This window comes from Sorex araneus, chromosome 2, assembly GCF_027595985.1.
Source record: "Sorex araneus isolate mSorAra2 chromosome 2, mSorAra2.pri, whole genome shotgun sequence".
In the NCBI taxonomy this organism is placed as follows: Eukaryota; Metazoa; Chordata; class Mammalia; order Eulipotyphla; family Soricidae; genus Sorex; species Sorex araneus.
In genome coordinates, this window is record NC_073303.1 from 294,445,411 (window position 1) to 294,471,788 (window position 26,378).

Sequence of the window (26,378 nt, forward strand, 5' to 3'; positions counted from 1 at the left end):
GTGTTCAGTGGCTACTCCTGGCTCAGTGCTCAGGGGTCACTCTTGGCAGTTCTCCAGGGACCACGCTAGAGCTCAAACTGGGGTTGGCTGCATGAAAGAAAAGTGCCTTATCCCTTATCTCTCTCTCCAGCCCTATACTAGTACATTTTAAGGGACCCGAGGGATTGGCTCAAAAGGTCTGGAGCACATACTCTGCATGCAGGAACCCCGAGTTTAATCCTGGCATTGCCTGGTGCCCCAAACCCCATTGGAAGCACCCCCAGCATCAAGCTGGCAAACGGCCCTTGAGGACCACTGGGTATGGCCCAAAAGCTGGAAAAAAAACAACAACCAAAAACCTTTATCATTTTTTTTCCTCCATAAATTTGAGTAAACATGAATTCAAAAGATCCTGTTGGGCTGGGGATGTAGTTCAGCGATAAAAAATAAGACTCCACACGTGAGGTCTTGGGTTTAATCCTAAGCATTGTGAAAAAGCAAAACCAAACCAAACAAATAGTATTCTTTGATTTATTGGAGGATTAAATAATGATTAACCAGTAGAGTGTTTTGAACCAGGGGCCAGAGAGACAGTATGGTGAGTAAGGTGCTTGCCTTGGCCAGGTTCGATCCCCAGTATCCCACATACTTCCCTGAGCCTGCCAGGAGTGATTCCTGATTGCAGAGCTAGGAATAACCCCTCAGCACCACCATGGATAGCCTAAGGGGCCAAAAAAAAGAAGATGGAAAACCTATGAAGTCAAATCAACAAAATTATGTCAATAATTACCAGGAAGTTACAGTTACAGTTAAGAAAGTCAAATAAACAGGACTTATTGGCTTAACTAACAGAGCTGCTATTTCCCCCTATTCCTCTCCTAACTTTGTGTCTGTGTGTTCAAAGTCTTATACATGAGAAACACATGCTCTACCATGCATCTCCATCCCTGGCCCAGACATACTTATAATCAATGCTAAAGATGCCAGACAAGGGCGAACTGCCAAACCAAACTGGTCGAGGTCAACACAAAGAATTCAAAAGGCAACTCTGCTGAGTGGGAAGAAAAATTATTCCTTAGAAGGCTAATGAGGTAGTTCAAGGGTCAAGGCACTGACCTTGCACCTCACAGTGCTTTCCTGAAAGGGAGAAGTCGGGAGAGGTGCGAGTGATGGAAACTACCGACCGCCCTGAAGATGCAGGTACACCTGGACACCAAGTCCACAGAAAGAGGCTAAAATGAGACACACATATTTTTACGCCTGGGAGAGGCTATCTCTTTAGCCTGTAAGGTACGACAGGTAGTAATCGCAGTGTAATGATTCAAGGAGGGGCTAAGTCAGGGGAGGAAAGGGATCAGTTCTGGAGGCAGGAAGTGAACAGATAAGCAAAAGAGTAAATGGAAACAGAGGCAAACATCTCCCTGAGTGCAGAGCCAGGAACTGGCCCTGAGCACTGTTCGGGAGGATGTGGGCCCAAGCTCTCCAGCCCCATCTTTTCGTTTTTTGTTTAAAGTTTTGGGGGTCATACCCAGCGGTATGCAAGGGTCACTACTGTTTATTCCTAAGCTCCTGCTGTGTTTACACTAGCAATTGGGACCTACGGTGGGACCCAGGGTCCCTACACGCAAAGCCTCAGCACTCGCCCTGTGAATTCTCTCTCCGCCCCCCAGAAGAAGATGACCCCGGTGTGTTGCCGGGTGTGACCCAAAAAAGCAAATAAATAAATAAATAAATAAATTTTAAAAAAGCAGTATTATCTATCTTATCTCTCAGCACAGTTAAGGCTGTATAACTATACTCATAAAACAAACAAACAAACAAACAAACAAACATTGTTCCAGTGCTTCACTCTGACTGTGACTAGTCCACTCCCCCCACAGCCCTTCTTCGGATCCATCCACAGGTTTACAACTGGCCAAGGAGAATATCAAGGCTTTTGTGCTCTTCAACTTTCTTTTTCTAAGGAAACTGCCACAATGTTCTGCTTTGACTATAACACATCTTGGGGCTTTCCTCTGCCACTAATGTGGGTATGATCGCGTGCACTACCCAGAGAGCCTTGATGTCTGGGTGAACACTAAATCAACAGTGGCTGACGTGAGGGTCAAGTTACGAATGCCACACCCTGACCCAGGGTTCATCCTGACATCACTGACTCTGAGAAAACCAGAGCCGCTCTGTCTCCTTGTGTGCCTACCACCCACGATACATTCTAGCCAAAAAATGTCAGTTTCTCTCCAGCAAGGCAAAGGGTGGAGGCAACTTTCCGTTTCCAGGAAATGCTGCTAAATGCAGCTCAGTGGCACTGCAAGAGAACATTCGACTAATGCAGAGTGGAATGTTTTTCCAAAGAGCTTTGTCCATCAACACACTGGAACCATGAAAGACACTATCGGGAACGAAAGAGAATTCCTGGAAATAATCAGATGCAGTGAGTGGCCCAAGTCTAGATCAGGCTTCCAAAGAGCAGTTTGAAAATGATTGGGGAAGTTTTAAAATGAAGTGGGTAATCGTATAGAGTTTTAAGTGTCATGCTATGTTTTTATAGCATCCTCATATATGACACAATTTAAGAAATACATTTTAAGAAATACACCATATTTGCTATTTAAAAATATGCCATATTTTAAAAGATGCATCCTCAATTAAAAAATGAAATACATACATAATGTATGTAATTATAGTTATGTAATTTTACTATAAAAAATTGGGGGCTATACCTCTAGCTCTGTGCTCAAGGATCACTTCTGGAGCCCAGGGGACCATGGGTGGTGTCAGGGATCAAACCTGGGCTGGCCATGTGCAACAAGGCATGTGTCTTCCCTGTAGTACTATTTCTCTTGGCACAGGCGTATTTTTTACAGGTAGGTAATTTTAAGAAAGAAATGCTGAATGAATGAAAGAATGAGAAAAGTCTAAGTGGAGATACAGGTTTGACAGCCACAGCAGACATGATAATTAACACCATAACGGATGAGATCCTCTTATTCGCATGGGAAAGTATGCAAGACTTTCCCAAGACAAAGGGATATGAAGCAAGGGGACGATCAACATCTCAGAGACTAGATGTAGCGTCAGAGATAACACAGAGGTTAAAGCACTTCCTCGCACGCATCCGGCCCTTGTGCAATCCCGAACACTGTCAGGTGTGGCCCACACTGCACTCCCCACCTTCCCTTTGTCCCAAAGACGAGTTACAGAATCCTGACACGGGACACCAGCAGCCCCCCCGCCCCCCAAGAGAAACGAATGGTGAGAGGGATCAAATCAATGTGATGCTCACCAGGAAAAATGAAGTCATGCTAACACCCAAGAATAGTAGAAATAAGTACCAGGAGGTTGTCTCCATATCTTGGAGGCTGGTCTCTCATTCTGGACAACTCAGAGAAGGGACCACCAAGTAAAATGTGGTTGGAGATCATGTGGGGGAAAGATGATGCGGGCCGAATATAGACTAGAGACTGAACACAATGGCCACTCAACACCTTTATTGCAAACCACAACACCTAATCAGAGAGAGAGAACAAAAGGGAATACCCTGCCATAGTGTCAGTGTGGGGTGGGGGGAGACGAGACTGGGGAGGGTGGGAGGGATGTTGGGTTTACTGGTGGTGGAGAATGGGCACTGGTGAAGGGATGGGCTATCGAACTTTGTATGGGAGAAACATGAGCACAAAAATGTATAAATCTGTAACTGTAAAAAAAAAAAGTAAAGGTCGTGACAAGGTTTCCTTAAAAAAAAAAAAAGAAAAATGAAGTCATGAAATTTGCTTATAACTGGATGGCCATGGAGAGTATCATGCTGAGTGAACAAAGAATGATTGCACTCATTTGTTGGGATATGAAAAAACATAGTATGAGACTAATACCCAAAGACAGCAGAAATTGGTCATGGTTGGAAGTTTACCTCAAATGGTGGTGGGGGAGGGGAATTAGGATTGAGAAGGGACCACTACAATGATAGTTGGAAATGATCATTCTGGATAAGAAGTGTCTGCTGAAAGAAGGTAAGGAAACTAACATAACAACCTCTCAGCACCTGTAATGCAAACCATAATGTCCAAAAGGAAAGGGAGAGAGGAGAGAGAGACAGAGACAGAGACAGAGAGACAGAGAGTCTGCCATAGAGGCAGGCTATGTGGGGTGGGTGGTGGCAAGAGGAAAATGGGACACTGGTGGTGAAAAAAAAAAAGAAGTATGATATCAAATCCTCAAGAAGAGCAGCTAAAGATGGAAAGGGTGGCGGGAGGAGGGGGATGCAGCTCAGGGGTAGAGCACTTGCCTTGCATGTATGAGGCCCGGGGTTGGATCACTGGCACCACCAAAAGACAAAACAAAAGCAACTGAAAAGAGGCTCAGGCTCCTAGCAAACAGAAGGTGAGTGACAGGCTGAGAAGATTCGGTAGGGGGACTGGATCAGTCAGGGAGTGAAGAGCAGGTGAGGAAGCAGACAGCACTCTTCTATCAAAGAAGTCTGGAGTTTCTCAGAAGATGAGAACCTGCACAGATAATGCATAGGGTTCAGTGAAACACCTGGTCATCACTACAAGCCTGCAGCAACGGGGATGGGCAAGACAGCCTCTAAGGGACACGGGTATGGAATGACCAGTGAGTCAGCACGAGGATTCGATGGGCTGTACCACATGGACCCCTGAGCGCTGCTGGGAGCAACTTCTGAGCATAAGCCAGGAGTGAATGAACCAGAGTACCACCAGGCGTGGCTCAAATACCACCCTTGGGGGCAAAGGAAATGACAGAGTTGTAAAATAAAAGGTTCTTTCTTACAGTCCTCACATAGTCTCTCATAAAATAAGTACTTGCTGTTAAGTATATAATAGCCTATTGCCTACAAATGCAATAAAACTAATAGTTTTTTAAGGTTTCTTTTTCCTCCAAAGGAAGGTGGACATATGACTGTCTCCCTGTATAAACACAGTCACAAAGTTGTTCATGATTGGGTTTCAGCCATACAGTGTTTCAACACCTCTCCCTTCAAAATCAGGTTTCTCTCAAAAGAGTTGGGGGGTCAGGGTTGGAGAATTGACACATCAAGGTAAAGGTGCTTGCCTTGCACATGGCTGGCCTGGGTTGGATCCCTGGCATCCATATGGTTGGTTCCCTGAGCACCACTGTGAGTGATTCCTGAGTGCAGAGCCAGGAGCAAGCCCTGAGTATCACTGGGTGTGGCCCCAAAACCAATAAAATAAAACAAAATTTTAAAAAAAAAGGACCAGGGACAGGATGGACCTCTGGGGTGGAGCATCTGCCTTGTACATGTTAGTCCCTGGGTTTGATCAAACAAACAAAAACCAACTCAGACTATTTCAGGACCTTGTGTTCAATTCTTGATGCCACAATGGTCCCCAATCACTGCTGGGAGCACCCCTGAGCACTAATCTGAGAGTACTTCCCTGAGCATTGCTAGGTATGGCTCCGAAACAAACAAAAAGATCAAATAAAAGTCAGACCTAGAAGCCAGGGAGATAGCACAGGGGCCAGGTATAATCTTTGTGCCCTGTACCAAGATGGATGGAAAATACAGTGTTGCAAATTAATTGCGTGGATTAAGTGATCTATTAATGATCTAAGACTAATTACCTTTAGGCTGCAACTGATTTCACTGGGCTATACCTCTATAATATTACTAACAAAGGACTGATTTTGGTTCTACAACATATACCATTCAGTTCCTATTTTAATCCAAGGAGACATGTGGGAGAGGTAATTACTAGCCCTAATGGACCCCAGAGCACAAAGCCAGTTAGATGGAGACTCCAGGAAAAAGTGATTTTCCCTTTTAGGGGGGTTGGGGAGATACTGTACATCTAGAAAATGTGGGGCAGCTCCAAAGCAGTTTAGCTTATCTTCATTTTTACATTTAGGACCTCTAGGCTTTTAGTTTTTGTGGTGTGGGGGCAGGGAGAAAACCTTCCAAGCAGTGCTCAGGAGTCCAGGAGCCACACCCCCACAACACTGGACCCACCAGGTTCAATTCAAGGCCTGGGGCTTACTGAGCTGCTCAGGCCCTGTGACGTTAGGGGCCACCCGGGCCGCCCATCAGAGCCCAGGAGTCCAGGTGATGCTGGAGTCTGAACCAGGGGCTGGCACATGCCAGGACCACCACCTTTCTCCTCAGTTGTCTTTCCATAGTATTATTTTTTAATTTCGTTTTTGGGCCACACCCAGCAGTGCTCAGGGGTCACTCCCAGCAGTGCTCGGGTGTGATGCCCAGATTCAAACCCAGGCCTCCTACATGCAAGGCATGTGCCCCAGTCCATTGAGTATCTCTCCAGTCCTTCCACATTTGTAAGCCCAGTCCATGTCTCTTAAAGGAAAACAAAGTCTTAAAAAAGTTATCCATAAACTTTGTGTTTTTTTTTTTTTGCCTGGGGCACACCCAGCAATGCTCAGGGGTTACTCCTGGTTCTGCACTCAGGAATTATTCCTGCCGGTGCTTGGGGGACCATATAGGATGCTGGGGATCAAACCTGGGTTGGCCGTGTGCAAGGCAAATGCCCTATCCACTGTAATATCTCTCTGGCCCCTATCCATTAACTTATAAAATAAACTTAAATTCTGTCCTTTAAAAAATTAGGGCTAAAATACTTCTTCTTGGGCTGGAGCCATAACACAGCAGGTAGGACGTTTGCCTTGCACATGGCCAACACGGGTTTAATTTCCCAGTATCCCATATGGTCCCCCGAGCACCGCCAGGAGTAATTCCTGAGTGCATGAGCCAGGAGTAATCCTGGTGCATTGCCGGTGTGACCCAAAAAGCAAAAAAAAAAAAAAAAATTCTTATAAACAATTGAATCAGATCTTTAAAGAAAAACTTAAACCTCAATAAAACATTACATTTATATACAAATATTTATGTACATATATATGTATATATATATAATTTTTTGATTTTGGGTCCCATGTAGTGGTGCTACTCCAGAATTTGTGCTCAGGGTTTGCTTCTTGTGGTGCTTGGGGGACCCTAAGGGGTACTGGAGATAGAGCTGAAGTTGACTGTGTGCAAGGCAAGTGCTTTACCCCTGCACTATCTCTTCAGCTCTACATAAATATTTGTTTTGTTTTGTTTTGTTTACTTTTTGGGTCACACCTGGCGATACTCAGGGGTTACTCTTGGCTCTGCACTCAGGAATTACTCTCGGAGGTGCTGGGGGACCATATGGGATGCTGGGAATAGAACCCAGGTAGGCCACGTGCAAGGCAAATGCCCTACCCGCTTTGCTATTGCTCCAGCCCCAATATTTGTAATGAGTTACCCAATATTGGTTCTTATTACTAAAAAGTTCATACTGTAAGGAGTGGGTCAGATCTACATATATCATATAAATAAATGCTAAAATTTAAGCACTTTCTATGTATCACTTTCACTCAAAGTACCCTTAAGTATAATTGCATTCAGCTATTTCAAAGGCAAAATCCGGGAAATAAGCTCTATTATCATCATTCATTTTATATGAGGAAATGTTAAGTCCTGTTTCAAACTACTGTAAATTCTCCAGACATTAACTCTGAATTTTAATTACTTTCCAAGTCAAAACAAAAAATACCATTTGAGATATACTATTGTAAACTTATAGAAACATGGAGATGGTATGGGAAAATAAAAAGATACTAGTTTTACAACAATGTGAATATTCTCTGAACTACTGAAGAGTATACTAAAAAAAAATGGCTAAGATGCTACATTTAGGGGCAGGAGCACTAGTACAGTGGGAGGGCGCTTGCCTTGCACACAGTCGACCTGGGTTTGATCCCCTGCATTCCACATGGTCTCCTGAGCATCACCAGGAGTGATCCCTGAGCACAGAGCCGGGAGCAACCCCTGAGTACATCTGGGTATGGCCCAAAACAAAACTGAAAAAGACCACAGGTGGGGCTGGGGAGATGGATCAAAGGCTATAGTGCTCACATTATATGGAAGGGAGGTCTGAGTCAGTGCCCACCACATGGTCACTGCTGGGAGTAGCCTTCAAGCACTGTGACAGGAAAAGTCCCTGAGCTCCACCAAACAGGACCCCCAGACAAAAAGAAAATTAGCTTTGCTAAAAAAAAAATACTGCAAATATTCTCTAGGGGACCAGGGAGGTAGTACTTGGGGGACAATACGGGATGGCATGGATTGAACCTGGGTGGGTCTCATGTAAGGCAAATGCCCTATTGGTTGTGCTGTCTCTCCAGCCTCAACCAGAAGACATTTTAGGGTTGCGACTGACAAAACCTGAGGGCTGGACATTGCACCTGAGAATTCACTCAAGTATCCCAGCTTACTTCCTTCAGCCTTACTTCATCTTACCTGCTAGGAAAGGTTAGTCTGTGAATGTACAATTTAAAAAAAAAAAATAAGAAAAGGCAGGCTATAAAAGTAAAGGTCTACAAAAATCTTGGTTAGTGTATATCCAAAGACAAGAAAAGTGGAATATTCTGGAACCCTAAAAAAATCAAGAGAAATTTGTAGAAACACATTGGGTCATGCAAAGACTCTGCCACAGCTACCGCTGTAAGCTATTATTGAACTCAGTCTTCACTACAAGAGTCATTTTAAGAGATAACAATCCGATATAAATCTTAAATCGTACAAAATTGACTACACTATTATATTCAGTTTCTTTTTAAAAAAAAAAAAAAACTTCTGTGAATGACACTACAACCAATTTGTCAGTCTCACCTCCGAGGCCGCGTCCGTGGAGACATCATTTCATTCCCGAGGATGTGGTATCGCCGTGCCTCATGCAACAGCTGATAGCACTCGGGAGAATTCTGGATCAGTTGGTCCACCTCAACGGTCTGAACAAAGTAGTTGGGATGCAGCAGCGGGAGCCTGACGTGCGTCAGCAGCTCGTGCAACAGGGGCCGCCTCAGGTCCACGGAGCGGTAGACCCAGCGCATGACGGCCTCGAAGACCATCTCCTCTTTGCCAATCACCAGTTCGTCGCTGCAGATGTAATCGATGAGCTCGTCCTTGTCGAGCTCCAGGAACTCCTCATGCTGGGACACGTCCTCGAAAGTCTGCAAGGCGAACGTCTTGCACTTGGTGAAGAGGGTTTTGAGCGAATGGGTATCCGCAAAGCGCTGGATTCCTAAGCAATTGCACGGGTCAAGCTGCTCCTCCAAAAACTTGGCACAGGCGTCGCGGAGAACGCTGATCTGAAAGAGGCTCGACGTCTCGAAGAGATACTGGACATTTTCCGTCGTGATCTTCACCTTGCCCGTGTAGACGTACTGTAAGAAACACTCCATGGCTTCGGCCAAAATGCCGTTGATCTCCACCAACATCTCCCGGCTTTCCCGGTGGTCGTTGCAGAACATTGCCCTGAAGTAGCTGCTACAGGCCGAGAGAACGGCGCGGTGGCACGGGAATTCTTTCCCTTCCACACAAATGATAACATCTGTGAAGAGGCGGCTATCTCGGAATTCATTAAAGATCTGGAGGATATTTTCGGCATGGGATGATCCTGAGGAGAAGTCAAAAAACTCATGACCTGTCAGAGATTTCGGGTCCATTTCAAACACTTTTCGCTTCGTTGCTGGGGAATCACGCACCCCAAGATCCTCTCTGTTTAGTCTTCGTCCCAATATTAGTACCATTGTTACATCGGTTGGCTATATGATTGTTGAGAAATGACTGGGATCTTCTTTATGAGGCTAAAGTTAAAAAGAAATCAACAGGTGAAAAATTCAGTATGCAAAGTATAGGATTTAGCCATCCATGTAATGCTACAACGAAATAGAATGATACACTTTATGAAGGACAGAGAAGGTTCACTTTAATAAAAATGCAGAAGAATTTGCATAATTAGAATATCTGGGGAACTTTCCAATAGCCCTCCCTTCAGCTCCACCCCCAACTGCAAAACTCCTCTGTGCTCTGTGAATTACACAGAGCTCTGCACACCAGGATTTCCTCCACGGACACTGAAGACAGAACGCCGGGAGACAGTATCTAGACACCACGGATATGACGAAGCCATGAGGGAAGATGAACTCATGCAGTCTGCTGCAATCTGGAGAGAACTGGAGGGCGTCATACTAAGCAAAGTCAGTCAGATGGAGGAGGAAAAGTTACTGGGTGTTCTCACTTAGCTGTGGTATACAGAGTAACAAGACAAAGGAATCAGAAAGTATCAAATGGCAGCAAACTCTTGGCCCTGGGTTATAGAAATGAGATTGCCAAGGAAGGAGACATGTGGCGGTGAGGTGGTGACGGTGAGGAGGGGACTGGAAATAGCATGAAGATATTGGGCATGGAAATTCTCGTGGGACATTGGCCATGGAAATTCTAGTGGTGCAGCCATAAGGAAATACGTATATCAAAACTAAAGGAATCTAGAGTAAGTAGGTGCCCCAAACTATAACAAGTAAATTTACTCTGTGTGTGTGTGTGTGTGTGTGTGTGTGTGTGTGTGTGTGTGTGTGTGTTTGGGCCACACCTAGCAATGCTCAGGGGGTTACTCCTGGCTCTGCACTCAGGAATTATTCCTGGTGGTCAGGGAACCATATGGGTTTCTGGGGATTGAACCAACATCAGCTGCGTGCAAAGCAAGCGCCCTAACCACTGTACTATCCCTTCAGTGCCCACATAATAAGTAAATTTAAATAAAAAGGAGTTTGATGAGGAGGAGGCAGTTGACACTGGTGGTAGGTTTACAGTTAGAACACTGCCTGACTCGGGATAAGCTTCATTCATGAGTGAATCTGTTGAAAAACTCAGATATGTTGGTTTTGTGACTGAAATCTCCAGGCTCTCTTGGAGTTGGGAATGGCTGACCTTCCCCATCTCCCTGTTCTTCTGGGAGCCTGGCAGTCATGCCAATGAACTATTTCTGATGCCATATATAAGCTCATTAATGGCTATGATCCAAAAATTCACAAATAAATCTTAGAAGAGATCAACAAGCTGCAGAGATGCCTCTGGATCCCAAAGTCACCATCCAATTAAAAATTTAACTCCAGCTGTATCACCCTATTTAAAATTTTAGAATTCCTGGAGTAGCCATGCGACATTTCATAATCTACACCAGTGATGTACCATGAGTAGTACACCACATTGGATGGGGTGTATAGCAGAAGGAAACTGATCTCAATCAATACATATATGTATATAGATACACACACACATCATCATCATCATCATCATCATCATCATCATCATCATCATCATCATCCCGTTGATCGTCGAATTTCTCGAGTGGTCTCAGTAACACCTCCATTTGTCCAAGCCCTGAGATTTTAGAAGCCTCTCTCCACTCGTCCTTCCAACAATGCCGTACTGGAGGCTTGTTCAGGGTCAGAGGAATGAGACCCAGCTTGTTACTGTTTTTGGCATATGAATACACCATGAGGACCTTGCGAGGCTCTCCCATGTGGGCAGGAAACTCCCAGTAGTTTGCCAGGTTCTCTCAGAGGGAGAAGTAGGCTATAAGATATAGCCAGCTTCCGGGAGCTGGCTTTTAAGTCTCTGGACTTTAAATATACACACATATATACATAGTACATTTATATACATATATACACACATATACACACACACACACACATATAGAGAGCCCAGCAAGCTATCAAGAGTATCCTGCCCACATGTCAGAGCCTGGCAAGCTACCTGTGGCATATTCGATATGCCAAAAACAGTAACAAGTCTCACAATGGAGACGTTACTGGTGCCCATTCAAGCAAATCAATGAGCAACTGTTGGATGACAGTGATACAGTGATATAGTAGCACAGAATGCTCAACATGTGACAACATGCTAGTAATCTCTTATACAAGGGTTTAATGGCTCCAGGGTAAGGATACAACAATCTTCACACACTTTCTTCTAAGGAAACATTTTTTGACCATTTTTAGCGAATTATTCATAACAAGCAATACAAAATAAATTATTTAGGGCCTGCTATTGGGGTAGGCATGATTGGTGGTTGGAAAAAGTTGAAATAATGGTGGTGGGAAGGTGTAATGGTGGTGGGGTTGGTGTTGGAATATTGAATGTAATAAATTATTATGAACAACTAATAAAAATTAAATTGAAAAAGAAAAAAAAAACACGACCTTAAACTCTGTAATCAATGGCATTGTAAACCAAGGTGCCCAAGTTAAAATAAAAAAAGTTGTAAGACAAAGAATTTAACTACATTTAAAATTCTTATAGAAGTGGTTACTACCTTAAGATGATGTTTCTAGAGAGAAATTCAGCTCTATCAATAGTCCTTAAAGATGTTTATTGTTTTAAAGATGTTTGGAGTCCCTGTCTGCAACCTACCCTAAGGACATAACACAGATAAGGGGAGAAGATGTATCTACAGAGACGCTCAATGCTGTAAACAGAAAACAGTTCCAAGTGTGCAGCCCCCACAGCTGGCAACTGCAGGGAGGGAAAAATAAAAAACAAAACTTTTTAACATTAGGTAGACAATTTAATGTGACACAGGCATATGAACCAGATAGTAAGTGAAAAATCAGATCACGAAAAACAAATACTTTAGGCATTTTGTTTATTCATTTATGTGTGTGTGTGTGTGTGTGTGTGTGTGTTTGCCATACCCAGCAGAACTTGGAGACTACTCCTGGTTCAGTGCTCAGGGCTGCTATTGTGTGTGCTCGGGAAACTGTGTTGCCAGGGACTGAGCCAGGGTAAGCTATGTGCAAGGCAAGCAACTAACCCTGCACTCTCTCTCCAATTGGAATAGAGTTCAAACACCTTTAACTTGTGGTTCAGGTAACATGATTGCAACAGAGTTAAAGGTTTATGGTACTGATGTGCAAAGTTAGTGCACCAAAGTGACCATGACACTCCATCACTGTCCTTTTATCACCTCCGGTCAGATCGTCATCTCCCTGCCTTCCATGTCTACATCTGGTAATTGGTTTTGTAATCTGAGAACCAGCGTTAGTCACTGTCCAATTCCGTCTATTGCCTTGTCTTGGAGAATAGATATTTTACATGTGAGACCTTCTATAGGCAGAAAAAAGGGAAGTGTGTATGTCAGGGTTTTTCTCTATTTGCCTCCAAATTTTCCACTGTAAGTATGTCATAATTTGCTTTTATAGCTTTTAAACACATATTATCTAAGTCCTGCTTCCTTCTGCCAGTAAGAAAAGTTCTCAAACATTCCTCGGAAATATTCCTACAAATAAGGAATAGACAGAAACACCTGTCGATAGACAACTTTGAAATTGAGTTTTTAAGGGGATTCCTTGGCTCCTACTCTCAGTTCATATTTACCTAATTTGATGTGATCCAAAATGTATTTGCAATTGGTGCTGGAGAACTCGGAGAAACACACCCTTAAAATCTTACACATAATCCTTTTCTCATGTCCTCAGCTTCTCCTTAGAATATTTCCACAGTCAGACATTTCAGCCTAACTCCAGCAACAAAAGAAAGCTTAAGAGGGGGGCAGAGCAATAGTTCAGCGAGTAGAGAGTTTGCCTTGCACAAGGTGGACCCAGGTTCCATCCTGGCATTCTGTATGGTCAGGAGTAACCCCTGAGCATTGCTGGAAATGGCCCCCAAGGAAAAAAATAGAGAGAAGGCTTAAGAACACCAGAAACAAAAACAAAAGCAAGACAACGCAGTATGCCATTCTATTCACCAGCCAAAAATGAAACTAAGATTTGAGAGTTAGCCCTCTTAATTTAAGATTCTATTTCGTATATCCTATTACATATGAATCACCCTGTTTTATTTTATTTTTTGTTTTTTTGGAGGGGACCACACCTGGTCATGCTCACGGCTTACTGCTTGCCCTGCACTCAGGGATTAGTCATGGTGGGCTTAGGGGGACCATATAGGGTGCTGGGGATTGAACCCAAGTTGGCCACATGCAAGGCAAGCATCCTACTCGCTGTACTGTATATCTGATTCCAAATCACCCTATTTTAAAATGTTTTTATTTTGTGTGTGTCTCTCTGTGTGTGATATAATTAGCAAAAACGAAAACAAAATACTCAATCATTCTATGTTCAAATATTCACTAGGTACTTCCACCTAGGGTCAGCTTCCCCAATGAACTCACTGAGCTATCTCACCCCCTCACTCTCAGCAGCAGCAGACAGTCAATGCTAGCTCACCACCGTCTGGATAGTCACCAAGCCTGTATTTCACAGAGATGTAAGACATTGCTGCTGAGATATTTTTGTTTTGTTTTTTGAATATAGTTAGGAAAGTCGTTTGTGGGCTGGAAAGATAGTACATGGTGTAAGTTGTTTGCCTTAACATGGCCAAACCTGGGTCCACTGCCCAGTATCCCATATGGGCCCCCAGCCCCTCAAGGAGTGATCCCTGAGCACAGAGCCAGGAGTAAGCTGAGCTCAGCTGAGTGTGGCCCCGCAAACAAAGGAACAATAAAGCTATTCACTTACAACGCGTCGCTTCCAAATTCTAACTCTGATACATGGATAGTAGCCATATATCAAATATACTTTTAATTAGAAATTGTCTCAATAATAGCTCAACACACAGCAACCCATTCATTCTCCCAAGAAGAGAGATTACTACTGTTGACTTTTTCTTGTTGAAACAGCAAAAAGTTCAAAGGATACAATGTTACAAATAACATTCAACTTTTTTTTTCTTTTTGGGTCACACCCAGCGAAGCTCAGGGGTTACTCCTGGCTTTGCACTCAGGAATCACTCCTGGCGGTGCGTGGGGGACCATATGGCATGCTGGGAATCGAACCCGGGTTGGCAGCGTGCAAGGCAAATGCCCTACCTGCTGTGCTATTGCTCCAGCCCTAACATTCAACTTTAAGAACTGTTTTTGTTATAAAGATAACTAGTGCTATGGAGTATATAACTCCGTTTAATCTTAATCTTTTACTAGTCTAAATTTAAATTCTGGTTGAAATTGCCACAAGTCAACTTTTTTTTTTTTCATTTCACAAGTCAACTTCTTAAATCAAGAAGTTATTTTCCTAATCAGCTTGATTTAAATCCTTATTGCATTTCAGGTTCAACAAATTCAAGAGAGTGTGACTGGTGATAAAATTACTGGCATCAGCAGTAGAAATCATGAGTCTTCTGATGCCACACATTTTAAATTTTCTCAATGTTTAAATAAAAACGTGTTCAGAAGACAAAATGAAATAGCATACTGAAGAGCTAAGATTTTCACTTTCAATTGAAATGGGCAGATAGGAAAGCTTAAATTAAAAGATACTCTTGCATTCGGGGCTGGAGCAATAGCACAGCGGGTAGGGCGTTTGCCTTGCACGCAGTCAACCCGGGTTCGATTCCCAGCATATCCCATATGGTCCCCTGAGCACCTCGAAGAATAATTCCTGAGTGCAGAGCCAGAAGTAACCCCTGTGCATCGCCAGGTGTGACCCAAAAAGAAAAAAAAAAAAAAGATACTCTTGCTTTCTTTAATGAACTGTACTGCTGTTACAGAAATTTGTATAGAGCATATTGAGTGAACTCAGATAAAACTTCACATGAGTTTGGAGTCTGTCTTTTTTGGGTCTCCCCTCCAATCCCTTATTCTCATAACTGGTTACCTGATAGCTGACTAAAGAGACCTCCACTGCTCTACCCCACATCAAATCGAAAATCCTGGACTAGAACAAGTACAGAATTACTGAGTATGAAGGATGCAATAACAATAGGTTACTTGCTCACTGCCCCATGTCCCACTGTCCCACTGATCTAGGCTATATCCTTTCCAACAGTGTCTATCTGACTTTTAGGCTGCCCCCCCCCCCCCCCGTCTTCTCTGGACTGTCTAAGAACTCTCCCATGAGCCAGTCCTCACAACAGCACCAACAGATATTCTTCCTCCTGGTGACGGGGTCAATGATTAGCACAGGAGGGTTCTGGAAGAGAAATGCATTGCATTTCAAATTATTATTATTATTATTATTTTCCTTTTGGGGTCATACCTGGCAATGCAAAGGGGTTATTCCTGGCTCATACACTCATGAATTATTCCTGGCGGAGTTTGGGGGACCATATGGGATGCGGGGAATCAAACCTAGGTCGGCCACATGCAAGGCAAAAAGCCCTACCTGCTGTGCTATTGCTCCAGCCCCAAAGTGTTATCTTTTGACCTTTGATGTCATTTATGAGCCTTTTACTTTCCAGTGTTACACAAAGTATTTCGATTCATTTTTAACTAGCCATGGTTAAAAATGTAAAGAAAAGCTGAATCACATCTCCTACGTAATGTCTAATATATAGGTTCATGACTGATCTCACATAAACCCACATGCAAATGAAACATAAAATTACAGGTTGAACTGTTCTAAAAATTGGCAGGATATCTAAGAATGTTGTTCCTAGCCTGAGAGTGGGTGGGGTGGTAAATAAGTAGGTATTTCTGGCTAAAATAAGGGGGAATTGCTTGTGCCAAAAAAATACACTGACTGAACATTCTATATAGGTGAGTGGAAGCAAGTTATCAGACGGCCATGTCAAGACTAGCTGCTGTCACATGATCTGACTCGAAAAGCTAGGGTCCCCCACTTCTACCTCTCCACCATTACTTTGGGTGACTTACTCTAACAGCTGCACTTTCACCTGAAAAGCTGTTCTTAACCAAGACTTTTTGGTTAAGGTTAATCTAGGGCTTATTTCTAGCTTGCTAAATTTGTAATTGTGCAGACAACTACCTACTAAGCAGATTAAAATGTTTTGAGGGCCAGGGATGTGGCTAGCCTTGCACATGTTACGCCCTGGGTTTGATTCCTGACACGGTCAAGAATAAAATAAAATGGCATGTTTGAGGTATACCTCACAGAAAGGAGTAAATATTTCTAATGGAAATGATGGAGACGATGCCTTCCTTTATGACCATGAGAACACATCTGTTCTCCTTCAGACTTGCTTAAGAGAAAACTGATTAAATGAAAATGAAAAAAATTAAAAAGAAGATTACAACAAATTAATAAAGGAAGGAAAACGGCTTAGGTAATCGAATAACAATGCTTAGAGGATTTTTGTCTGTTTTGGGACCACACCTGGTGCTGCTCAGGGATTACTCCTGGCTCTGCATTCAGGGGTTGATGATTGCAGAACTATATATGGTGCTGGGGACAGAATCTGGGTTGACTGTATTTAAGACAAGCACCTTATTTTCTGTACTATCTCTCTGGACTCTGCTTAGATAATTCTCAGCTATTATAATAACTATATCCCCATTTTAGTTAGCACTTGCTTAATCAAAGCTCTAGTCAAAATATTTGTGTTAGCGGCTGGAACTATAGTACAGCAAGAAAGGTGTCAGCCTGTATAAGGCTGACCCAGGTTCTATCGCCCGCACCCCATATGGTTCCCCCAGACTCCACCCGAAGTGATCCTTGACCACAGACCCAGAAGTAAGCTCTGGGCACAGCCAGGTGTGCACACCCCTGCCAATTTTGTGCTGTTTTAACTTCACCGAAAATAAATGGTGAAAAACAGCATATATATCAGATACAATGCATTTTGTATTTAATTGCCATTATTCACTAATATGATTTACATTTATTTTAGGAGATTCCAGTTTCTGACTAGTTTGCTTCTGCACAGAAGAACTATCACTACCACTATCACTATCATCCCGTTGATCATCAATTTGCTTGAGCGGGCGCCAGTAACGTCTCCATTCGTCCTAGCCCTGAGATTTTAGCAGCCTCTCTTCACTCGTTCTTCCCAGCACAGAAGAACAGTACAGTATAATTCCTTAAAGCAAATTCCTTTGATATTTGATATGTAAGGGGGATTCCTAATTTTAGTCAATCTCCTCACTCGATGATTTTATCCTGCATTAAGGTTTCTTTTGGGAGCTGGAGAGGGGGGACACTGGGAAGGGCACTTGTTTAATATGCAGCCAACCTGGGTTCAACCCTGGCATCCACATAGTCCCTGAGTGACTCCTTAGTGCAGAGCCAGGAGTAGCCCCTGAGCATCACGAGGTGTGGCCTCAAAACAAAACAAAACAAAACACAAACAAATGATTTCTTTCTTTCGGGGGAGGTATAGTATACCATACCTGGAGTTCTGTGGGGACTATGTGGTGCCAGGGATCAAACCTGGAGCTCCCTCATTCACAGCATATACTCCAGCCCTTTGAACTATCTCCCTGGTTCTGCTTTAAGGTTTCTTGAGGGAAAGGTATGTAAACAAATATTTGTGTCAACATTATGGGGGTAATGAGAAGTTACACATATTCTGCAATAGCTCTTACCGAATGTCTAAAGAGAAAAATTCATCTTGTAATCTTACTTATGCTGATATATATATATATATATATATATATAGAGAGAGAGAGAGAGAGAGAGAGAGACTCTCCAAACCTATTAATCACACACACTCACACCTTGGTTTGTAGGTGATGCTTAGGGATCCCTCCTGGTAGTCCACAGGGGATCAAACTGGGGTTGGCAGCATGCCAGGCATATATTTTAACCCCTGATACTATTTGCTCCAGCCCCGCCCCATATATACTTTAAATATAGGGCCACACCAAGAATTGTACAGACTAGGAAAAAAAACACAAAGTGGTTGTAGTTCCTGGTCTATCGCTCCTGGAAGTGCTAAAGGGACTGTACGTGGTGCTGGGATCAAACTGGGGTCAGTCTTGTGCAAGGCAAGCGCCTTGACTCCCCTCTGCCTCCCCAGCCCAGAAAGCCAATCATTTTTCATTTGTTGGCAGAGCGAATCCCGGACTTCATAGCCCAGAGGTATGTGCTCCGTCACCGAGACAACAGTGTGATCTACACAACTTGCAGCAAAGTCTGAGCACAGCTCCGCTCCACACGAGGACTTTTTAAGCGTTTCCTGCTTGTGTTCAATATTCACCTGAGAAATGTTTACAGGACACCGGTCATGTAGACACTTAAAAGCTAACATCTGCTGGAGTGATACAGCGGGTAGGGTGTCTGCCTTGCACACGGCCAACCTGGGTTTGATTCCCAGCATCCCATATGGTCCCCCGAGCACCGCCAAGAGTAATTCCTGAGTGCATGAGCCAGGAATATCTCCTGTTCATAGCCAGGTGTGACCCAAAAAGAAAAACAAAAAGAGAGAAGAAGAAAAATAAGCTAACATCTACTAGTAAGTAATCCTAAATTTATTGTAAAGATTTTTCACAACTCCTTCACCCCACATTCAGTTCATATGTGGTGCTCAGGACCTGACTAGTGTCAATCAAGGCTGCTGTGCAAGGCAAGTGCCTCACCACCAAACTATCTTCCCAGCCCTAACAAATGTTTTTCCCCTTCGAAACATAGAAATTCCATCTAAGTAAGCTTTACTCCTAAGAGCAGTTGTTCCTGACCCAATTTCATAAGTTTGAACCTACTGAAGCTCAGTCTTAAGCTGATATTCCCAACATTTCTATGGGTGGGGCCTCCCAAGCAGTGTTCACAAGGCCTGGGGGCCTCTGGCAGTGATTCTCAGCCAGCCAGGTGGCTGGCAGGTGAAAGCAAGGTCTGAGGATGTGGCGTTGCTTAGGGACAACCAGGGGTACCCTGGCACAGTAGTCCAGGGGTTTCCAGATTTGCACCCCAGTCATGCTCGAGGGATCATGTAATGAGAGGGAATAAACCAAGGCACGCAACCTAACTTCTACATGATCATTCTGGTCCCACTAATTCTAATTTCTTAATGGACCCACTAAGAACATATTGACCTACCATAACTATGCCTTTACATTTATCTATAGAATTACAGCAACTGTTCCTTGCTTACCAGAACTGCAAATGTTTATTAATGCATCAGGACATTAATGAAAGAGAAATAAAAGGCATCTGACAAAATATTTAGAGGTATTTAAACAGTGTGTGAAAGAGAGTCTTGAGCGACAGTACAGTGGGTAAGGTGTTTGCCTTGCACATGACTGACCTGGGTTCAATTCCTGGCATCCCATACAGTCCCCCAAGCCCCACCAGGAGTGATCCCTGAATGCAGAACCAGGAGTAAGCCCTGAGCACTTCCCAGTGTGCCACCCCACCCACCCACACAAACCCCAAACAGTGTGTCAAAGAAAACACTATGATTCTATAACTGGGAACTACCTTCTCCCAAAAGGTTCTTCAGTCAGCATTTCTTTCCCTTGCTTTAATCCATTTTAGCATTTCTTTCCTTCGCCTTAAACTTTAGGCAAAGAGTATTACTTAAGCTCTGAAGGAAGAAAAAGTTGCTAATCACCAGACATCACACTCATATCAAGCTGAATGAGCTGACCTGCTCCTCAGGAGACTTGTCATGGAAATTTACTGACAATTGATGTCATCCTTTTTCTTGGCGAGGGGGGGAGGGGCACACCCATCTGTGCTCAGTGCTATCTTCTGGCTCTGTGCTTAGGGGTCACTCCTGGAGGGGTTCAGAGGATCATATAGGGTATAATAAGGCAAATGCCTCACCCACTGTACTCTGGTCCCATTTTTTGATAATTTCTTGCACAAAAATGCTTCTAAGTCAAAGATTTTTATCGACCTTAGGAGTGACCCATCTTTTTTACAGAAATAAAAACTTTTTTTTGGGGGGGGCGTGGAACTGGGGATTGAATGCAATGCTCACACGTAAAAGTCATGAGCTCTATTGCTGAGTTATAGCCCAGTCCCGGATTTTTTTTTTGTCTCTCAAAGTATGTATTTTATTATGATTCTTATTCTCTCATAACACAACTCACAAATGATCCCTTTTTAAGGATAAACCAAGTAGGACTAGTCAGTGTTATATGTCAATTTGCGTATCTAATATTATATCATGTGACATCACCCCTCTGTACTCATCCTATTAGTTTTGCTTTGATGTCAGTGCCTGTATCACCTATGTTTTATAGTATATGTGACTCCATGTTCCTTTTGAACATCAGAGTAACATGATTACACAAGCACAGACCTTAGCCGGCCAGTCCCAGATTTTTTGATAAGTGAAGTCTATTAACTTTTATTATTTACTTTTTGTTGTTTTGGGACCACACTTGGCAATGCTCAGGGTTATACCAGGCTTTGCATTCTTGGTGGTACTTGGGGACCCATATCGGATGCCGGGGGTCAAAACCCAGTCAACCGTGTGCACGGTAAGCACCTTATCCGCCTGCACATCTCTTTGGCCCTGAATCATATTAACTTTTAAACATCAGTTTAGTATATAATTATTAAAAATGTCAAACACTGAAAAACTATAGCCCTTGAGTAATGGCTTGAGGCAGAATGACAATCTCATCATCAATTAACAAAAATTAGAGTGCTGGATTATTAATAGGAGCCAGAATAAAGATTATCTTGGGAGAGGAACCAGTATCAAACCCAGGGCCTTATATATGCAAGGCAAGAGTTCTTACTGGCCAAGAATAAGAATTTTACAAGCCATCAAGTGGCCACATACTCTTTGCTACAGTCCCAATAAAAATAGGGAGCATTTTTCATGTGTATACTACTTCTGAGGATATTTTACGTTTTAATTATTTACATTAAAAATTCACTTTCAGTCCACACCTAAAATTTTTATTGAAAAAGGATGTCCTAGGGCCAGAGAAATAGTACAGTGGGAAAGGCACTTGACTTGCAGGTGGCCGACACAGGTCTAATCTTCACACTGCATACGGTCCCGTGAGCATTGCCAGGCATGTCCATGAGCACAGAGCCAAGAGTAAGCCCTGAGCACAGGAAGGTGTCAGCACCTCCTACCCCATTTAAAAAAAAAAAAAAGATGTTCTAAATTTCTATGAAACAGATTAAGTACTACAAAAATAAATTTTGTCACTTATTTAATAAATAGCATTTTTCATAGGTTTGGTTTTAAGGAAATGGTAGAAAAACAAGGAACTTAAAGGTTTTTGAAAAAGCATTTAGGGTTTTAGCAAGTTGGAGAAAAGCCAGGAAAGTTTAAAGTTGTAAAGTTGACAACCTTAACTCTGAATAATATTTATTCCTCCTATTATTGGCGCAGTTGCCAACTTTGGATAAGCAGACTTTGGAGATTTTATTTAATTATTTTTTAAAATGTTAGGGGTTCTATGTTGTACTTATTTGGACATATTAAAGTGCCTTTGATGTGTAAATGATGAGGCAGTTCCAGATCCCAGAAACTGCTCCCTGAGGTGGTCACTTCTGTGACATTTTAAAAAGATCTAAGAATGCATAACCAAAGAGAGCAGTTCTTACTCAATTTCTGCTTCATGCAGAAAGCTTAATCGACCTCCTACAGAAATATGTTGGGTGAATTCCTACGATTTATAGCAAAAGAGGACCGGGCTAAAGGGGTGGGGGGTGTAGATCAGGGGTTCAGGGCTTGCTTTGGGGCTAAGGGGTGGGGGATGTAGATCAGTGGCTCAGGGCTTGCTTTGTATGTAAAGTCCTGGGTTCAAAAACACACCTACAGAGGACTCATGCAAATATGGAAACTGCACTTTCAAGTCTAATGATTGCTGCTGTAGATTTTGCTACCCATCTTCATCACTGACATACAATATTCTCACAATATAATTGCAATTCACTCACATATTGTGAGTTCACTCATGGGAAATTAACTCACTCAAGACGACACAACAATTCCCCCAAAGTAGAAAAACAAGTCATCTAAGCCGAAGCACACAAGCAGCTTTAACTTTTATTTATTTATTTTGCTTTTTGGGTCACACCCGGCAATGCACAGGGGTCACTCCTGGCTCTGAACTCAGGAATTAACCCTGGCGGTGCTCAGGGGACCATATGGGATGCTGGGAATCGAACCCGGGTTGGCCGCGTGCAAGGCAAACACTTCTCCCTGCTGTGCTATTACTCCAGCACCCGCAGCTTTAACTTTTAAAGATAGCCTCAAACAGTCTTTCCCCCCTAAAATGGAACTCATAATTCTATATCTTAGAAAATAGGTCGATTAAAAATCCACTTGCAGGGGCTGGAGAGATAGCACAGCGGGTAGGGCGTTTGCCTTGCACGCGGCCGACCCGGGTTCAAATCCCAGCACCCCATATGGTCCCCTGAGCACGGCCAGGGGTAATTCCTGAGTGCAGAGCCAGGAGTAACCCCTGTGCATCGCCAGGTGTGACCCAAAAAAAAAAAAGCAAAAAAAAAAAAAATCCACTTGCATCTCCTAAAAGAAAAAAAAAATCAACCTCAGCTGCACGTAAGCAATCCGCTATAGGTAGCTTCAAGATCTAAAACTCCTCGAGAGCAAGCGATGAATCCTTAAAAATTCGCTCAAGAGTCACTGTCTCAGTGGTGTCCGCGAGGCGCCTTAAAAAATAGGGTACTACGGCTCATACTGAGCCCTTTAAACACTGTTTACCGAGACTGCAAGTACAAATTCGCAGGGTGACTTCCTGTCCACCCTCTCGACAGATAAGGCGACACCGGTCAAGGGGCGGGGCGGGGGCTCATTTTCCAGTGCAGGGAGGAGGGCGGGCCGCAGCTGCCGCCCCGCGCGTCCAACGAGTGCCCTCCAGGCTCGGGTGGACAGAGCTGCGGGGGTCGCCGAGGGGTCGCGGGGCCGGCGCAGCAGCCGGGGCCGCAGCCAGGGCGCGGCGGGAGCGCGCACAGCCGCGCGTCCTCCAGCTCACCTTCAAGGGGGCGGGGAAGAGCCGCCGGGGCCGGGCCGTCTAGCGACGGGGCGCCGCCAATCAGCGCACGCCTCGCCCCGTGGCCCCGCCCACGGCCGCCGGCGGCGCCCAATCCCGGCGGCCCGAGCCGTCTGCGTTTCCTGGAGGGACCCGAGCTCGGAGGCGGGGACGGCAGGAACTAAATTCAGCCAAAGCGAGCGGCCGAGTGGGGAGAAGGTGGGGAGGTTGGGGCCCGGGCCGGCGCGACGCCCGCTCCCTCGCCTGCCCGCCCCGCCTCCCCCGGGGACGCTCGCTCCGGGGCCGGCTTCCCGGCGCGGCCGCCGCGGCCCGCCGTGGTAAACAAAGGCTCGCGGGGGGTGGAGGCGGGGATAACGGTCAGGTGACAGCGCCGAGGACATTTCGCAATCGCTTAAATGGGGCTTCTCTGGCCGGTGGCCCTGGCACCCCACCTTGAGCCCGGCGGTCCTCCCCGACGGGACCGGCGGGCCTCCCGCCTGCGCCTCCATCCCCGGAGCGCGAAGGCCGGAGCCGGCGAGACCTCCGTCCGCGCGGGGGGGCGTCCTGCCTGCAAGCGGAGAGCAGCGCCCGGGGGTCCCGAGCCCATCGCCAACACGCGGGGCCCAGCTCGCCCGTCGCGTCTGCCCCGCACCTGCTACCCCATTCCCCGCGGCAACTCCGCGTCCCAAGCCGGCCCCAGATGGGCGCGCCGGCCAGCACCGCGGTTCCGGGGCGGTATGCTCGGAACCGGGTGGCTGTCCTCCACCCGCCGGCACTTACTTGCAAGCACCGGGGCTGCAGGACCGCTAGGAGAGCCCTGGACGGCCCCCTCGGCTCAAGGCCACGGGTCTGCAGCCCCCGCGATCTCTCCACGGAGCCCCCCGCCCTGTACCCCGGGCGGCGGAGGCTGCCGCCGGCTTCCCCCCCGCCCCGGTGCCGGGGAGCTAGGCCGCCCCTCCGCCCCCGGCTCCGGCCGGCTGCTCGCCTTTCCGCTCCGGGAGCTGTCATCCCTGGGTACCTCTCGGCGGCGTCTGCAAGCGGCCAGGCGCGGCCGTCCCCGCGCTCCGGCAGCGGCCCGCAGCGCGCTCCCCGGCGCCCGCGTCTCCGGCAGCCTCCGAGCCCCGCTTGCAGCCGCTCACAACAAAGGAAACATGTGACCGTCGGGGCCAAAACACTGAGCGTCAGCGACCCGGGGCCAATCCGAGTGTGCGGGGCCCCCTCGGGGCCGAGGCACCCTGGGAAATGTAGTTCCCCGTCCCGGGCTGCGGCGGGGGGGGTTTCCCCCCGCACCCCGCGGCCGAGGGTGTCCACGCTGCAGGGCGGGTGTCGGGCGCCGGGACGCAGGGAGGGCCAGCCCCGGAGCTGATGCTTCGGAAACGCTCTCCGTGTTGGGTCCAGACGGGCGTTAGGGAAACGCAGCCTGAGTTAGGAGCCGGGAGAGAGCTCGCCCGAGTCGAATGTTTGTTGCCATGTTCCACGGCACTTTCCATCAATTCCGCAAAACCTTTCGAGCGGGCGAGGAGGCTTCAAGGGCTATTTCGAGGGCGTCACAGGAATTAGAAACCCGTCTCGCAAAGGAAGGAATTTTGTCTATAAATCTGTCACCTTTACCAAATCCTAGATTGCTTTAATTTTTAACGTACTTGCAAATAAAAAGAGAGCTGTCGGAAATCCATCCCCAAGGAATTTTATTTATTTATTTATTTATTTTCGCAGTTTGTTTTCTATAGCTTTTTTAAAGGTAAGGTTACACCACCTGATTCTGAAATATTTATTTTCAATTTCGGATAGCAGAAGTTATCCTTTCCCTACCGTATGAAAACACACTTGCCTTTATTGTATGAGGTGTGATCCAATGATCAGAGGTAGAAATAATATAGAAGGCTGGTGTCCAGGTTTTCAAAGCATAATTTTCAGTTCTCTTTTCTTTCTCATTAAAAATGAAAATTACCGACGCCGGGCAAATAGCTCTGCACATGTTGCTCTAGAGTTCAATCCCTGAAACCCCATATGGTCCCCCTAGGCCCCCAGAAGTGATCCGTGGGTGTCACTGGGTGTGGTCTTCCCCCATCCCCTAAAGAGAAATCTGTTACTTATCGGGTTCCTGTGAATCTACACTTTACATATCTTCCTAGGACAGAGTTGGGTCACACCCTGCCAGTGCTCAGGTTTGCTCCTGACTTGGTGCTCAGGGTTTACTCCTGGTGGTGCTCAAGGAACCATAAATGGTGTGGGGGGGATCCAATCAGCTGGGGTCTACTACATGCAAGCCAAGTGCCTTAAGCCAAGTTCCAGTCTGAAACCCAGTACCTCAAGCTGAGTACTAAAATCTAGTACTGAAACCCAGCACCTCACTCTGAGTACTGAAACCAAGTACCTCACTCCCAGTCTGAAACCCAGTATGTCACTCTAGCACTTGATCCTCCCCTATGCAGGTTACTTGAGGAGCGCCCCCCCTTTACTAGCTCTCCATCCCCTTATAATACAAGCAAGATGGGGAATACGGGGAATACCACCTCATTTGACGGTGAAGAAACAGCCTCTGGGCTTGCTTTTCCCTTCTGATTTACAGTACAGCTCATCCTTTTCTTTCCAGTAATCACCCGACTAATTGTTCACAAATAACTCCTGAAGCCAGAGGCGAAGTTTAATTTTATCAGCCGAGATAAAATTAACACCTACTAGATATTCACATGTGTTTGTTAACTGATAGAATGATCTCACCAGGCCTGGTGGTGTGGGGCTGCTTGGGGCCCAGCGGTGCTGGGGACCACCAAGGCGGGCAGTGATGGTTGGAGGCACTAGGGCTACACCTGACCTTACTCAAGGGCCTCCTGGGATACATCACAAGTGCTCAACAGGGTGGTAGACCAGAGTTTTGAGAATGGGGGAGCCACGGAACAGGTA

General features: G+C 45.3%; 1 protein-coding gene across 2 annotated transcripts in view; it reads right to left on the bottom strand.

The window, feature by feature from the left end:
- KLHL24 (kelch like family member 24) overlaps positions 1-24,616 on the bottom strand; it is a 39,154-nt gene extending 14,538 nt beyond the window's left edge. The window contains exons 1-2 of one of the 2 annotated variants that reach the window (XM_004603071.2): positions 24,490-24,616; positions 8,663-9,639 (exon numbers count right to left, since the gene is read on the bottom strand). In XM_004603071.2, the coding sequence (XP_004603128.1) occupies positions 8,663-9,582 (920 nt within the window). In that variant the 5' untranslated portion in view covers positions 9,583-9,639; positions 24,490-24,616. Of the gene's footprint in view, positions 1-8,662; positions 9,640-24,456 lie in introns of both variants that reach the window. The other variant, XM_055126130.1, reaches the window with a different exon arrangement.
- Positions 24,617-26,378: the final 1,762 nt, after the last annotated feature.